Genomic DNA, 15,125 nt, shown 5'->3' with positions numbered 1-15,125 from the left:
TGAAACCCCAAGACAGACTTCTTTAAACACATTTTATTATCAAGAAGCACAGACTTAGTTTTCCTTCTCCTGGACTGTCTTTGTTCCACGCAGTCTGCCTGTGCGACGGGCAGCGATGAGACCGACCTTGCGACCAGCAGGTGCATCCCTCCTGATCGTCGAGGGTTTTCCAATGTGCTGATGGTTACCACCTCCGAAGGGATGTTCAACAGGCTGCAGATACAAGTTAAGCACATTAAAATGTAGTTTGGGACATCAAGATGCTTAAAAGTACAAATGAATTTTTAAAAAATCCTATGCATTGTTAATCTAAAGACATTGGCAGAGCTAGTTCTGCTCTATTCAGTTTATTGGATTGTAAATTTAGCAACACCCTTCCTTGAAATTATGGGGGGAATTTTTTTTTTTATTTCTGTAGTGCTTCTTTAATGTATACTTGGTAATGACTGATAAAACCTGTCATGGATGTATCCATATTGACTTACGTTCATGGCCACACCACGGACACGTGGCCAGCAGTTCCTCTTTGCCTTGTACTTGTGGTAAGCACGACCAGCTTTTAGGATGGGTTTGTCAATACGACCACCTCCAGCAACCACACCTGGAACGATTTTCAAAGCATTAGTAACCCTAACCAACCAAAACGTCACAGAAGATTTGCAAACAGCTGCATCTTACCCACAACCGCTCTATTTGCTGAAGCAATGACTTTCTTGGATCCAGAAGGGAGCTTGACTCTTGATTTCTTGGTTTCAGGGTTGTGAGAGATCACTGTGGCGTAGTTTCCAGAAGCACGGGCCAGTTTGCCTCTGTCTCCGGGCTTCTCCTCCAAGCAGCAGATGATGGTACCCTCGGGCATTACACCCACAGGCAGCACATTGCCAATGTTAAGCTGGGCTGCAAAATATTAAAACAGCATTAATTGTCTTGATTACATTATACTACTACACAGAACCTCTGGATTTTTACATGGTTACTGTATCTTTAATAAAGCTTCAGGGATGTGTCACAAAGCTACGTGAGGCAAGAGATTATAGTGGTAGAATAACATTTGTAATATAAAGTACATATTGGCCAATTCCACAGAAGGCATGAGAGCCAAAAAACATGAGCCTAACCCTAAACTCTGATTTACGTTAATACAAACCAGGACTGGCCTGAATGAGTACACACCCTTCTTGCCGCAGTAGATGAACTGTCCGGTGTGGATGCCCTCAGCAGCGATGAACAGCTCCGTCCTCTTCTTGAAGCGGTACGGGTCACGGAAAGCAACCTTTGCCAGAGGAGCACCACGGCCCGGGTCGTGGATAATATCCTAAAGGAGACCAAATGTACAGAGTCAACATCGCTGGCTGTGAATATACATCAGGAAGCATCAGTAATGTAAAGTAATGGGATGAGATTAGATAAACTGTTCCTTCTACTTTTTTTTTTTTAACAATTACAGATTTTATGTGCATTTCTTTTGTGTGCATTGTTCAAATGAAATGAAAATATGTGTATTAGATGTGTAATCCGTGGCATACCTTCACAATCCCCTTGATGTATCCATGACGTTCAGCAAAGTCAATATGTCGGAGTTTAGCGGCACCTTTTCTGTGCTTTACGTGGGCTTTAAACACAGAGCCCGCACCTTTTCTCTGTCCCCTGATTACACGTCCCATCGTGTACTGAAAAAAGAAATATAACAGTGTCGTTACAGATTACGCACCGTTTACGAGGGTCTACAAACCCCATTTCAGAAAAAGTACAGCACTGTCGCTTTTTAATGATGATCCAACAGAGCAAATAAACACAATACTGACTAAGGGAGCAATATTAATGAATACAAATTTAATATTTTACACACTAGCAGTGAAGCAACCGGCCTTTAGCTGCTAAACATTGCCATTTGAACGCCATGACACCGGTGGACTAAACACATCCCAACAAACTATTTACATCAATGTTAATCTGAACAATATATATCAAATACAACTCTCTAATTGTTACTGGACACGTCTATAAACGTTTGAAGTGTGGATGACAAGTTAAAACACAGATTTAAACAAGATTTTCTAAACGGAATCACACTGAAGCACCCGTACCTAAACTCCGTTGACGGAAAGAGGAAGTATACGCGATGACGCACACATTTTCTTCCGGAGAACTCGCCGAAATGGATTATGGGAAATGAAGTATAAAAGTCATATATCGAATTAACTAAATCTAAAACTAAATATTGAAAATAAACAAATAAATAACATATAAACACATCTTATTATTGTAAGTATATATATATATATATATATATACATACATATATATATACACACACCCATATATATATATATATATATATATATATATATATATATATATATATACATATATATATATACATACATACATACATACATACATACATACACACACACACATATATATGTGTGTATATGTATGTATATATATATATATATATATATATATATTTATTTATTTATTTTTTTAATTTATTTTTACTTTTTTATATATGTAAAAGTCAACATAACCAAGATTACTTTTACTTTTATTGTATTACTAATTTATTGACCTATTAAACTGTGTTTTGCCCTCTTCTTGCCAGTAGATGGAGCCAGAGACGCTGCACAACCAGAAAAAAAAATCTTTGTAACTTCTGAACTGAAATAAAATGTTATCCTCTATTTTATTATAGTTTTAGTTTGACCGTTTTCCCCGATTAAAACAAGTAACATTTTAGATAGATACTTGAGGAACTGCACTTCTTCTTCTTCATCATCATCATATGGGACACTGTGTGGATATGAGAGAATAAAATATTATTTACACTTTATTCAATGGAGTTAAATATGAACTCGGTGTTCCAGTGGTCAGCAGACACCTGTTCAGAGCAGGTAATGCTCGGCATCCACTGGACTGGGAGAGAAAGGGGGTGAATAGTGGTCAAACGAGGAGGGATTTGGATAACACGTGGCTGTCTTCTTGACCCTTCCTTTCAAGCCCTCTGAAGAGCTTTCAAACCATATGTCACTCCATGGCTTGTCAAACCTAGGCTACTATAGGATTTATTAACCCTAACCCTAACGATAAGGATCTACTTTTGCACCTCTATAAATGTCTCTGTTGTCTCTATATTGTCTCAGTTTGACTATGACTCGAGTGACAAGGCATCTGTGTGATTCTCCAGTATCCATATGTGCAGCTACTCAATGATAATGATTATTTAAAGTTAAAGATGACCCAGGGTTAAAGCACAGGAGGAACTTCACAAATCACTGCCCCGAGCCCTTTGGCCAATGTGTCCAACTGATAAACCTACTTCTGCAGCTTCCTACAGCCTAGTAAACAACATCCCACCAGCTTTGGATCATTCGCCTTTTATATTTCTATCAAAAGTTTTAAATCATGTTCTGGAGCGCTGAGATTGTTCTTCATTGGCATGTTTCAAGAGCTGTCTGTATAGCATTAACAAAAAGAAAAGTTTAGACCTAATGTTGGATTTATATTTATATGTATTTTTATTTCTATTTTTATTTAATTACATTTTATTTATTTTTTATTTTAAAGAAAAATGTTTGAGCTAATGTTGTATTTATATTTATGTTGTTTTTTATTTTATTTTAAAGGAAGATTTTTACCTGATGTTGCATTTATATTTTATTTATTCATGTATTTTGATTTATTTTTTATTTGAATTTTATTTATTTATTTATTTTTTTTAAAGACCTAATGTATTTATATTTATATATATTATGATTGTATTTCTTTCTTTCTTTTTTTTTTTTTTTTACAATAAAAAAAATAATCGTACTTTAACAGAAAATGTAGTGTACTGACCTAATGTTTTAACACTCTACTTTTTCAAAGAGTCTGACGTCATTGCTTTCGGGCGACGATTCTTCACCAAAATAAAGAAGAAGAAAAAAACGAACGATAGTCTGCTGGCATAAGGTTTATTTGTTTTTATTTTATTTTTTATTTTTTTGTAGTAGTTGTTGTTGTTGTTGTTGTTTTCTAAAGCAGAGGTCAATAAAACCAATAGCCTAGATCCCTATTTCAATAAAGCAGCTATATTCTCAAAAGCTCGATCTATAGCACCATTTGAATATTTGATCTAAAAGCGATATACAAAACGATATTACTTTTTAGTCCCGAAGATGATTCTAATTCATCCATGGATTAAAAACCATAAAGTGTTCCTGTTCCTGATAATCATGTTGGCCAAATGATCCGAGATTAAAATGAACTCTCGCGATACTTTGGGCCCCACAGGGCGCTTTGCCGGGTTACAGATGTGATATCTCGCGTTACCTGCGTACTCAGCGTCTCATTCCACCACGGTCAAGCCGCCGGGAGTTGGTTTTGTTGAGCAGCTCCACAGAAACCATTTCATACTGAACTTTAGCGTTATTTATATGAAGTAATCACCGTTATTTTATTTATTTGAAAAAGACAAGTCGTGAAATTTACCAGTAGCTGTTGTAACAAAGCGGAACGTTTTACAAAAAGGGGGAAAAAAATCGTCGTACTTGGAGCTTGTAAGCTAACCGTGCTAACAAAGAAAATCCGTTCTCTTCAAAAATCTTCCACTACTCTCTTTAGTTATGAGTCATGTGGTCGTCGATAATCCACACGGTCTAGATCAGCAGGTAAGAACTTTTTACACGTTTGTCCTCTGTAGATGTGCTGTGAATGCTCGGTGTTAGCTTCGTGGTGTTAGCCCCGTTAGCTCCGTTAGCTCCGACATGCTAACGCTGGTAAAATGTCGGTGATGGCGTTGTGAGATTGTGATGGCGGAGGACCACTGCGTTGAGCCGGACACAGGGCTAGTGTTTATTTAACGGTACTTTATTAACAGTGGATTATAGTCTGTTCTAAATGTGCCCACCCGGGTTTTGTTGGTATTCTGTTGTTTTCATGGATTTGACGGTTGTCCAGCGCCGGGCCGGGTACAGCGGAGTACAGCCGGCTAAAGTCAGGCCTCAACCTGAAACGTGGCGCAGGAAGAAAAAAAAAGAGCTGGCACCAAAACGCGATGTGGTTCCAGTTATATTCCACTGACCTAAATCCACACACTCTCTTTTTAATATCCTCATTTGTTCAACTAGTTTTGATTCGACATTTTTTTTTTTTTAATATTAACGCGATTTTCAATTAGCTCTTATTTCTCACACTCGAACCTAAACTGGCGTAGATAATTCCCTCCGCCGGTCCAATACACATTTTTGATTTAATGTTTTGTGTTTCTATAGCTTGCTGCCCTAGACTTGAACTCTGCTGACGGACAGGGCGGAGGAACCGGCAGTAAGTACCGAACTCGTTGCCTTTTGTTGTGCAATAGGCAAATGAGTGGAGTGTTGATTATGGCGATGTTTTAACGTGGTTTGTTTCTCCTCAGGGCGTTACATTCCGCCTCATTTGAGGAACAAAGATGCAGGCAAAAGCGGTAAGTGTGTTATTGGGCATTTGTTTCAACCCATCAGAGCCTGGTAAAAGGAAGCGCTGATTCACCAGTATCAAAATAAGAAAACAGAATTGCATTTCCCTGCACACCAAACTACAGCTTTAATAGAAAAATAGTAATTTGTATGCCACCTGGCCCATCAGGAAATCGGGTTCACAGTTGACTGCTCTGGACGGGATTGTGTACATTCTTAAAGCAGTATTGTGTTATTGTGGCTCTGCACACATGACGTTTATTGTTTTCTTATCCCACAGCAGCAAATGCTTATTCCACTGGTAGACAGTGCGGTTATTCATTGGCACCCGTAAATCTCTGTAAGTCCCTTCTGTCTGCTTTTGCTGAGGGCAATCTGCATTTCCACATGCATGAAATGGCCAGTTTACAAACCAGCAAAACTAATTTGAAGGGGGGAGAGGGAACATTGATTTGATTAATTTTCTATATATTAATTGGACACAATTTAGCAATCGCTTTTGGCTGTGGTGCTTGCATTGGAAATGTTTCAATGTTTCTGAAAACGTAATTCACTTTTGGTGTCCCTTAAGTTTCTCCTAAGCAGTGCCCACAGCAGTGGCAAGCTGAATGTCAGCCAAGACAAAGAAATAACTATCCCTCAGGATGGGATGATTGTAAGATCAAACGACACCTTTTTAAAGCCAATACTTTACTGTTAAGACAGTGATTCCCAGAGTCTTCTCCATGCCTTTGCTCAGGTTACCCAAGACTGGCCTCACAAGAGCTTGCCTTTTACCATGCCTACACTGGTGGTTGGCGAAACAGATGTGGTATACTTGTGTCTGCATGTCATGCCACTTAAATAATGGCTGCCTTTCAATTCAAACTGTACCTTTCAGCAAAATCAAACCCTTCGCTTTGTCAGTCACTAAAGTAGGTCAGAGGCCTAACACGTTTGTCATGTTTTGTCTTTATAGTGGTGCTTTAAAAGCATGTTGATGACTCAAGTTTTTCTGTCTAAATATTTTACTGTGTCGTGGCCCTTAAGAAATAATGCATTTTTTCAGTGTTCTATTTGTTACAATGCTTAATATCATATAGTGTTACCTTCAGTTTTGTAGAAACCAATTTAAAACGGCACATCTTCTGGAAATTGTTTTTGTTCCTAGACACTGCATGATGTGGACCATCACGGTTGGAGATGTACAGATGTGTCTTATCTGACACAAGTCTTGAGTTATTGTTTAAAAAGTGCATTACTTTGAGGAACATGCAGAAGCAGAGTGTTCTAACACACAATTGGGACTTCTACAAATCCAAAAGCTATAGTTTGCTGTGGACTGATGCTTGTCTGTGTGGGCCTTATGGAGATTTGACTTGCATCCTCAGACCCACATCTCCCTCTGTCTGATTTTAAACCTGAGTTGCCCTAATGCCAGTAGGACTAGTTTGGCAGAGTTGTGGCTGGTTATACCACTTTTGTACTAAAGCAAAGTTCTGCTTAGTGGCATGCCGTACCATGGCAGCACTAACTGTTGTTGTCCCCCCCCCACTAGCCTCATCCTCAGCCTGCACTGATAGTAGTGTGGCCACCGATGGGAACGATGACACAGCCAGTGTTCACAGCTGGGCAGACCGATGTGGTAAATGTCCCCCACAGAGGTTTCCATGACTCTTGGGTAGAAATGTACAAAGGCAATGAACCACAGTGATCCAAGATTGGCATTCGATAATGCAGTTTTTTAGGTCACATTAAACTCAAAAGTAGTTAAATGTTGAGTTACTTATCCTGGCTGTAGCTCGGTGACAGCATTTATAAACTTAATTCTAATAACCTGCCTTGCTCCTCTTAGATTCTCCTGGATGGGACGGTGGCCGTACCAATGGATATGTGAATGGTTACCACGACAACCGTTCCAACGGGGGCTTTGGAGGACGTGGACCCCCACGCAACGATAGAGGTGGGCGGGGCGCCTACCGTGGTAACAGGGGTGGAGGCACGTTTAATCAGCCATTACAAAATGCAGGTGGGGGATTCGTGCTGCCCTGCTGTAGTTGTTGTAGTTCTAGTCAACGCCACCATCCCCACCCTTGTTCACGTGTGTGTGGTGCCATTACTTTTCACATTAAACATTTGATTTAAATTCAATTCAATTCATTTCATATTTAATTATAAATATTGTATATTTAAATGTATGCACGCTTAAACATGATTCCTCTGTAGGTTTTGGCAATTATGAAAATAAAGAGGGGGGATGGGGAGGCGCTCAGAGAGATGCTGCCTACAGCAGTTTTGGAGGACGCAATGATCGATCCAGGTCTAACTACTTCAGTGATCGTGGGACAGGCTCAAGGGGGAGGTGAGAGCACTGTTAATCTCCTTTTGCTATGAGTTCTTTGCATTTCATATTAAACACCTAAATGTGTACCACATTGTGTACAGATATGAGCGTGGAGGTTACTCAGGGGGAGGAGGAGGAGGAGGAGGAGGTGCTGGAGGAAACAGCCGGTGGGTAGAAGAATCCAGAGAAGAAGACTGGTCTAAACCCACTGCCCGCAATGACCGCTTGGAACAGTAAGCCTCCCCATTACACCACAAAGGTGCTGCTCAACAGTGCGTTTAATCATATCTTTGTTTGAATTTCAGGGAGCTTTTCTCTGCAAGTAACACTGGGATCAACTTTGAGAAATATGACGACATTCCTGTGGAGGCGACTGGAAATAACTGCCCTCCACACATTGATATTGTAAGATGATCCAGCCGCCTTGTGATGCTGTACATTTGTATGAAACGTTTACAAAATTTCATTCCTTGGTTCCTCTGTAGTTCAATGACGTGGACATGGGTGAGATTATAATGGGCAACATCACACTCAGTCGCTACACTCGGCCCACGCCAGTTCAGAAATACGCAATCCCAATCATCAAGGGCAAGAGAGACCTGATGGCTTGTGCCCAAACAGGTATGCTCTGGCCTCCCACAGACTTATTCCAAAGGGTTTGACTGTCTTTCTTATCTGTATCTTATGCATTTCCTAGGCTCTGGTAAAACCGCCGCCTTCCTGTTGCCCGTATTGAGTCAGATTTACACAGACGGCCCTGGAGAGGCACTTCAGGCATCCAAAAACAGTGGCCAGGTATGTGACTGCTCTCTCCTTTTTAGGCAGTGTGTGACATGGTAGCGTCTAATGGGCTTTTTGTTTCTCAGGAGAATGGACGGTATGGTCGCCGTAAGCAGTACCCGATCTCCCTGGTCCTTGCCCCCACCAGAGAGTTGGCTTCGCAGATCTACGACGAAGCACGCAAGGTGATTCAAGTTTTTACACCCCCATTATATCGTTTGGCTGGATTTTAAACTATTGCTTTGTTTTAGTTTGCGTATCGCTCCCGTGTACGTCCCTGCGTCGTTTATGGCGGGGCAGACATTGGTCAGCAAATCAGGGACTTGGAGAGGGGCTGTCACCTGCTGGTTGCTACCCCAGGACGTCTGGTAGATATGATGGAGAGGGGCAAAATCGGCCTGGACTATTGCAAGTAAGTAAAAGATTGTCAGTGCCTTGTACTGCTGTTCCTTACAAGCGTATTTACCGGAGCCTGTGTTTAGCTTCTTGGTCCTGGACGAGGCTGACCGCATGCTTGATATGGGTTTTGAGCCCCAGATCAGACGCATTGTGGAACAGGACACTATGCCCCCAAAAGGGATCCGTCAAACTATGATGTTCAGCGCCACTTTCCCAAAGGAAATTCAGGTACAACTTGTTAACTTGTTGGTAGATTGTTAGAGTTGGTAGATTGCACCTAATCAGAGCTTGTTGTTTAGATCCTCGCCCGGGATTTCTTGGACGATTACATTTTCCTGGCAGTTGGGAGAGTTGGTTCAACTTCAGAAAACATCACACAGAAAGTTGTTTGGGTGGAGGAAATCGACAAAAGGTCTTTCCTCCTCGACCTTCTCAATGCCACAGGTATGAGCCTATAGTCCATTAACACTTGTACAAATGCACTTCCTTTCGTTAGGGCTTTACAGTTAACCAAATTTGAACCGTCAATTATGAGCTTGGGTTGTTTATACCCCGTGAACGCATGTTTTAACAACGTCGAACAAAATGTAGTTGTAGTCAGCCATGTTAATGTTGTTCAAATGTGGAGCTCTTGCACTGAGCAGCCATGCGTGTGGTTTGGTTTTTATCAGTTATTCCCAGTGAGGTTCAGGAAAATGTGACTGAGCCCCCGGAGAAGCCTGGTAAGTATAAGAATATGCATCTCACCCTACAGCCCAAACATGACCATCTCACAGCCCATCCCGTCCCTGCTCACTTTGTTTTGCTTTAGCTCTGGGCCGACAACACTGTGCTCCTGTGTCATTTTAGTTTGATGGAACAACTGGTGTGACAAAGCATTTGTTTTGGACTGATAATTTTATAAGCCATTTTGCTCTAAACACAAGACTCAGACTTTTTCTCGAGTTTTAAGAAATATTTTGGACTTTCCTGAGTTTATCATTTGTGTAGCAGTTTTTAAACAAAGTAATTCAGTTGTCATCATCATTTGTATTTCAAGCTTCTGATGGCCATTAATTCATGTACCAACCTTTGTTTTGTCTAAAAGGAGGTTTGCATCACAAATCTTGAATTGAAGTTTGAAATAGGCCTGTCACAATAACATGTTGAAGTTTGATACTCTGACACAAAAGCCCAAGAGCAGATTTAAACCACAAAACTATTTTAAATCTACAGTAGCTCATAATTTTCTTTTAGCAGTATTGTAAAGTTGTTGGCTTGCAACTGTAATGAGTCATAGAAGTGATTTATGCAACCTTTTTTTAAGGCTTAAACCTGAGCAAATAACCAAGAAAAATCCCAGTAGTACAAAGACAAAGTTCACACGAGGAATATTGACCCTAAACAAATATCTTTATATACTGAAAGATAAGGTGATGTAGTGATGGTCGTGACAGGCCTAGTTTGAAGCATAGTTAATGGTTGTCAAGGTGTTGCACTGTCCCATGTATCACTTGTAGATTTTATTTTGCAAAGCCTTTTGTAGTTGTGCTAGTGGTTAAATGTGGATGTGTTCCAGAGTCTGTTTGTAACCCGATGTTAAATTTCCTTTCCTTTACGTTGTAGGTAAAGATTCCTTGACCCTGGTTTTTGTGGAAACAAAGAAAGGGGCTGATGCTCTGGAAGACTACCTCTATCGTGAGGGCTACGCTTGCACCAGTATCCACGGTGACCGCTCTCAGAAAGACAGGGAGGAGGCGCTGCATCAGTTCCGATCTGGACGCTGCCCCATTTTGGTGGCTACAGCGGTATGTGACTGCACAGGTCTCAAGGACGCATGTACATGTAGAATTTATATTGTATCAAAATATCAAGGTTTTTTGACTCCATGGTTCTTTCTCAGGTGGCTGCCAGGGGTCTGGACATCAGTAATGTGAAGCATGTGATCAACTTTGACTTGCCCAGTGACATTGAGGAATACGTCCATCGTATTGGCCGTACGGGACGTGTGGGCAATCTGGGCAAGTTCTTTTTAGATATTTGAAATGTTGTATCCACCTGTATCTGTAGCCATACTAATGTTGTTTTATTTGTACAGGTCTGGCCACGTCGTTCTTTAACGACAAAAACAGCAATATTACCAAAGATTTATTGGACATCTTGGTGGAAGCCAAGCAGGAGGTGCCCTCCTGGCTGGAGAGCCTCGCCTATGAGCACCAGCACAAGAGCAACAATCGTGGACGTTCCAAGAGGTAAGGAAGTCCACATTGTTTGGTTATAATATAAATGGATGTGTTCAGCTACTAAGCAGCAGTCTCTTGCTCAGATTCTCTGGGGGCTTTGGAGCCAGAGATTATCGTCAGACGCCTGGTTCAGGAGGCTTCAACAGTAGCCGCACAGGACGAAACACTGGAGGCCATGGAGGGAACCGCGGCTTTGGAGGAGGTAAGCACCCCTGTTCCCCAGGCTGACCGCTCACACCCCCAAATACAATGTCTAACACCGTTGTCTCTTTTCAGGAGGATTCGGTGGTGGCGGCAACTTCTACGGCAATGATGGCTATGGAGGAAATTACAGCCACTCTGGTAGTGTGGATTGGTGGGGCAACTAGTCGCCATAGGAACAGGTTGCTTTGTCAACCAACCAAATGGAAACCACATGTTAACTTTCGCCAGACACAACAACCTTCCCTGTGTAGCTTCACTGACACACAGTACATTACCAACCCTGGGTCTCTGCCTCCTCCTGTCCCGCTCGGGAAGCGCAGCGCGCCGCACACAAGTACCAGCACGTGGCGGGCTCGGGCCAGCGCAGAGGCGTGCACACCTCAGAGTGAGCATGGATGCTGACATACATGCATTGTCCGATAGCAACCTCGGACTTTCATCGTTTAAAGTATTTTTGTTCTTTTTGTGGAAAAAACAATCGAATAACCTGAGGATCATTTGTATGTTAATGTACTGTGCCTTTTGAATTTAAACAGGAAATCTGTTTTCATTTCACCAGATGAAAATGGCCAAGAGTTCTAAATTTGTTTTTATTTTATTTCATAAAAAACTAAGTAAAATAAGCTTGGACTGAGTCAAACCTTGGCAAATACTCGGGCTTTGTGGCTACAGTGTCACAATTCCATTTGAACTCAAAATTACTGCACAAACATCATGTAGCTTTTTTCTCTTTTATTTACAGTTGAACAGTTTTTTGAGCTATTGATGTTACCTATAATTTGGGCCACTGTGTTAAACAACTGTATTTTAATCCTCGAGGATAAGGTTACTTTTGTTTGGCTCACTCTATCCTGGACAGGCTCCATTTTAAATGGGTTTGGGAGTCTTTAAAATAGCCATTCCTGTGATTTATCTTAAAACACAGAAGTCATTAAACTCAGTGCCAACACTCGCTGAGAATCCAAAAGAATTGATGCTGGAACATGTTACTCCGCAGTTCTGTTTGACTTGACAGTGTTAAGGCAGCTAGTATGTTCGAAGTGCTAGCTACATTAAGTGGGTGGTGTTTTTGTGTTAATTTTTACTTGAGACATTATGGTGCAGGCTTGTGTGCAAAATGTAAAAATGGAAGTTTGTTTTTCCTCTTGAAATATCTAAGTAAAAATGCCTGCCATCTTGAAAGCAAGGGTTCAAAATGACTGGACAAAGGACCACAGCATCAGGAAGGCCCCACTGTGGTGAGCATTACTGAATCTGCACTACCACAAGGCTCAGATGGTATTCTACGCTTGCAAGTGTTTTGTTTTTTGGTCAAGACGGAAGGACAAGTGAACAAGAGTCGCAGGCTTAACTTAATTACAAACGTTTTCTCTTTTCAAGCTGCGTTGGAGGCAGGGTCATCTGAAGAGACAGGCATTTGGTCACTGAGGTTTACCAATTGAATTTAAGAGGAGCGGGGGCAGCACTCCGGTGGGTGGGACGGGATCGGCTCAGGTAGCGGTTTTGAAGAGCACCGCTTTGTCAGTGGCTTAGGTTTTCAATACTGTGTAGTTGACCTCTGGGGGTCTCTTTGGGGTTCAGGTTGGACCACTTCCTGTTCAGACTAAGTACTGTCAGATCTCCAGAAGTTTGCTTTGAAATCCACGAGTCTCTGGCGAGGCAAAGCCAGAGACAGTTGAGACGGGGCGGAACTCAGACGCTCCAGTTTTCTTCTTGGGTGTTGTGCCTTGAAAACTTTTCTAAGATTTTGAGCTATACGCGGATGCACTGGCAGATGAGAACTTGAGGATGAATGGTTCTACTTGATTTTGGTGTGTAGGCCCTTGTTTCGTTGTGGGGTGTAGGCCCTTGTTTCATTGTGCCCATCGAGTTTTACAGTTATTTTATTGCACATCTAGAGTTTTATATGGATGTCTTTGAATATGTGTCCTTAAGCTTCCAAATATTGTGTGTGAGGAGTTTGTGGAGAAACGCAGCTTGTTTACAAAAGGGGAAGGGTTCTCAAACCAGGATTTATTTGGGACCAGGGGATTTAGCAGTCGGGAATTTAGCCATTTGCACAGATTTCTAGATTCTACTTTTGCTGCTAGTTTTGTGTAATTTATTAAGCATTTTTGACAAATATTTATTTTTGTAAGCCTCAAAGTGATTCTTTGAAAGTTTCAGAAACTTGACCAAAAGACATTACAAAAACACTGGCACTTGAATGTTGAATGTCACCTGTATGCGTGAAATTTCTATTTCGGGGTAGTGTGAGCTTTTTAATGTTAAAATACATGCGACTCAAAGTGTCCACAACTGTGCCAGGGCCTCGTCAAGGAGCCTGGCATCTCGACTAGATTAAGAATTGGTGAGCAAAAATGTAACAGAACAAATCTGCCAAGGTTTGGTATAAAGCTTTCAAAAGCGATTAACTTTCCTAAGAATTATCAGTGCAGTGTGACGAGTCTCCAAACGTGTGCATTAATGTTTGATTCTCTAATTTGACCTGAATTTTTTCCAGTGAATGTCTGGCACATGGCAATCCTTTAAAGTAACAAACATGTGGTTAATTCTCATTGTTGTATTTGCATATTTGAAAGCTGTAGGTTCTGGTTCGATGTGGAGCGGGGCTGTTCTTGACTTGTTCCACGTTTAGTCAAGAACCCAAAGCTCTTTAGATGTAGACTTTGCTTTCTGTATTAGCTTCTAGGCTACTGCACTGCATGAGAAATACTCAGCTGTGCAATTGTATGATTTTACCAAAATAAAAATGTTTGAATGCAAAATGATCTGGCAAAATCCAGCATGTTTTCTGAATACATGTTTACTGTAGTTGTGCAGAGGAAACCTGTAGCAAGCGGTCTGTGGCCTTGTAAACGCAAGACACGCAGACGGCGGATTTCAATTTGGTATGGATTGGATGAAATTCTTTTTGAAATATAAACCTTTCATTTATACACCCAAACGTGTCATTTGTTTTATTTTTACCTCACGTTTTACACAATTTAGATCACAAAATGGACCTTTTTAAGATTCATGTTCTAATGTTTCCTCATCACAAACTGATCTGGAGTTGTTTTGTTTCATTTGCACGTTTTTAATGCAAAACCCCTCCATATTTAGACTAAGGTCTTCTCTCAACCTGAAACACTGTTCCACCTTGTGATGTCATCGTGTAATACAGGAAGTGCTCCACTGTGTTTTTAAACTCCACACACCTTCACTAGAATCATTTGGATTATTTCAGACCTGGAATTGCCAATCTCTACTGAACAAAAGGTAAATGGAAGCTGTGAACGTAAACCGAAAACTACCACTTCATGACATCACAAGGTGGAACATATTGAGCTTGTAGACAGACTAATGTGTGAATCAAAACACAACTCCAGGTATGTTTGTGATGAGGAAGCAACATTATAACGTGGCTGAAATCTCACAAGAGTCACTTTTGCATAATATTTTTAATCCCTTTTAATGCCAAGTTAACCAAACACTGCAGAAACTAGGAAATTGTTTTTTAAAAAAAGTACTTCTACACCATAAAGAGAGGAGCTGCTTCTTGAAATCCCAAGTTTCTTTTCTCTAGAACGTAGTAGATTCTCAAAGAAGCATCACAAATTTGAACGTTTGAAAAGAAGTGAAGAAATGTGCAGGAATAATTCATGTTTTATATTTCAGATTTTTCAAAATGGCCGCCCTTTGCTTTTGGCTTCTTTCCGCTAACGAACCCTGACGAGACACAGCGGTGAAGAAAAACCACTTCAGGTGACGTCATCA

The 15,125-nt window shown here is 40.9% G+C and overlaps 2 protein-coding genes across 9 annotated transcripts; one reads left to right on the top strand and one right to left on the bottom strand.

Moving 5' to 3' along the window:
* Positions 1-18: 18 nt before the first annotated feature.
* On the bottom strand, positions 19-2,179 carry rpl8 (ribosomal protein L8). The gene is made up of 6 exons (XM_033986677.2): positions 2,088-2,179; positions 1,527-1,670; positions 1,174-1,315; positions 679-897; positions 486-601; positions 19-213 (listed from the first exon to the last, which is right to left on the bottom strand). Exons 2-6 carry the CDS (start codon positions 1,662-1,664, stop codon positions 55-57), a joined length of 774 nt encoding a protein of 257 aa, XP_033842568.1. The 5' UTR covers positions 1,665-1,670; positions 2,088-2,179; the 3' UTR covers positions 19-54.
* A 2,094-nt stretch (positions 2,180-4,273) lies between these two features.
* On the top strand, positions 4,274-12,548 carry ddx3xa (DEAD-box helicase 3 X-linked a). Of its 8 annotated transcripts, none has more exons than XM_055230860.1 (20): positions 4,311-4,649; positions 5,253-5,304; positions 5,399-5,446; positions 5,719-5,778; positions 7,273-7,380; positions 7,644-7,779; positions 7,863-7,994; positions 8,067-8,166; positions 8,247-8,382; positions 8,459-8,556; positions 8,628-8,726; positions 8,793-8,953; positions 9,024-9,168; positions 9,240-9,384; positions 9,612-9,662; positions 10,546-10,727; positions 10,823-10,940; positions 11,018-11,171; positions 11,246-11,364; positions 11,442-12,548. In XM_055230860.1, the coding sequence occupies exons 1-20, from the start codon at positions 4,605-4,607 to the stop codon at positions 11,528-11,530; spliced, it is 2,178 nt and encodes a 725-aa protein (XP_055086835.1). In that variant the 5' UTR covers positions 4,311-4,604; the 3' UTR covers positions 11,531-12,548. The 8 variants fall into 8 exon arrangements, with proteins under 8 accessions (XP_055086838.1, XP_033842765.1, XP_055086835.1 ...); XM_033986872.2 differs by having other exon boundaries at positions 11,439-12,548; XM_033986874.2 differs by lacking the exon at positions 5,719-5,778 and having other exon boundaries at positions 4,310-4,649; positions 11,439-12,548.
* The last annotated feature ends 2,577 nt before the right edge of the window (positions 12,549-15,125 follow it).

This window comes from Periophthalmus magnuspinnatus, chromosome 21, assembly GCF_009829125.3.
Source record: "Periophthalmus magnuspinnatus isolate fPerMag1 chromosome 21, fPerMag1.2.pri, whole genome shotgun sequence".
In the NCBI taxonomy this organism is placed as follows: Eukaryota; Metazoa; Chordata; class Actinopteri; order Gobiiformes; family Gobiidae; genus Periophthalmus; species Periophthalmus magnuspinnatus.
Note: the sequence above shows the minus strand (reverse complement) of the source record. Positions and strands in the feature narration are given on the sequence as shown.

Excerpts from the sequence above, each read along its gene's own strand:
- ddx3xa (XM_033986872.2), top strand. The coding sequence starts at position 4,605 with ATGAGTCATGTGGTCGTCGATAATCCACACGGTCTAGATCAGCAG. Across the intron at positions 5,305-5,398 it reads ACAGGGCGGAGGAACCGGCA|GGCGTTACATTCCGCCTCAT; the intron begins GTAAGTACCGAA and ends GTTTCTCCTCAG. Across the intron at positions 7,780-7,862 it reads GGGACAGGCTCAAGGGGGAG|ATATGAGCGTGGAGGTTACT; the intron begins GTGAGAGCACTG and ends CATTGTGTACAG.
- rpl8 (XM_033986677.2), bottom strand. The coding sequence starts at position 1,664 with ATGGGACGTGTAATCAGGGGACAGAGAAAAGGTGCGGGCTCTGTGTTT. Across the intron at positions 1,316-1,526 it reads ACATCAAGGGGATTGTGAAG|GATATTATCCACGACCCGGG; the intron begins GTATGCCACGGA and ends GGTCTCCTTTAG. Across the intron at positions 214-485 it reads TCCGTGGTGTGGCCATGAAC|CCTGTTGAACATCCCTTCGG; the intron begins GTAAGTCAATAT and ends TTGTATCTGCAG.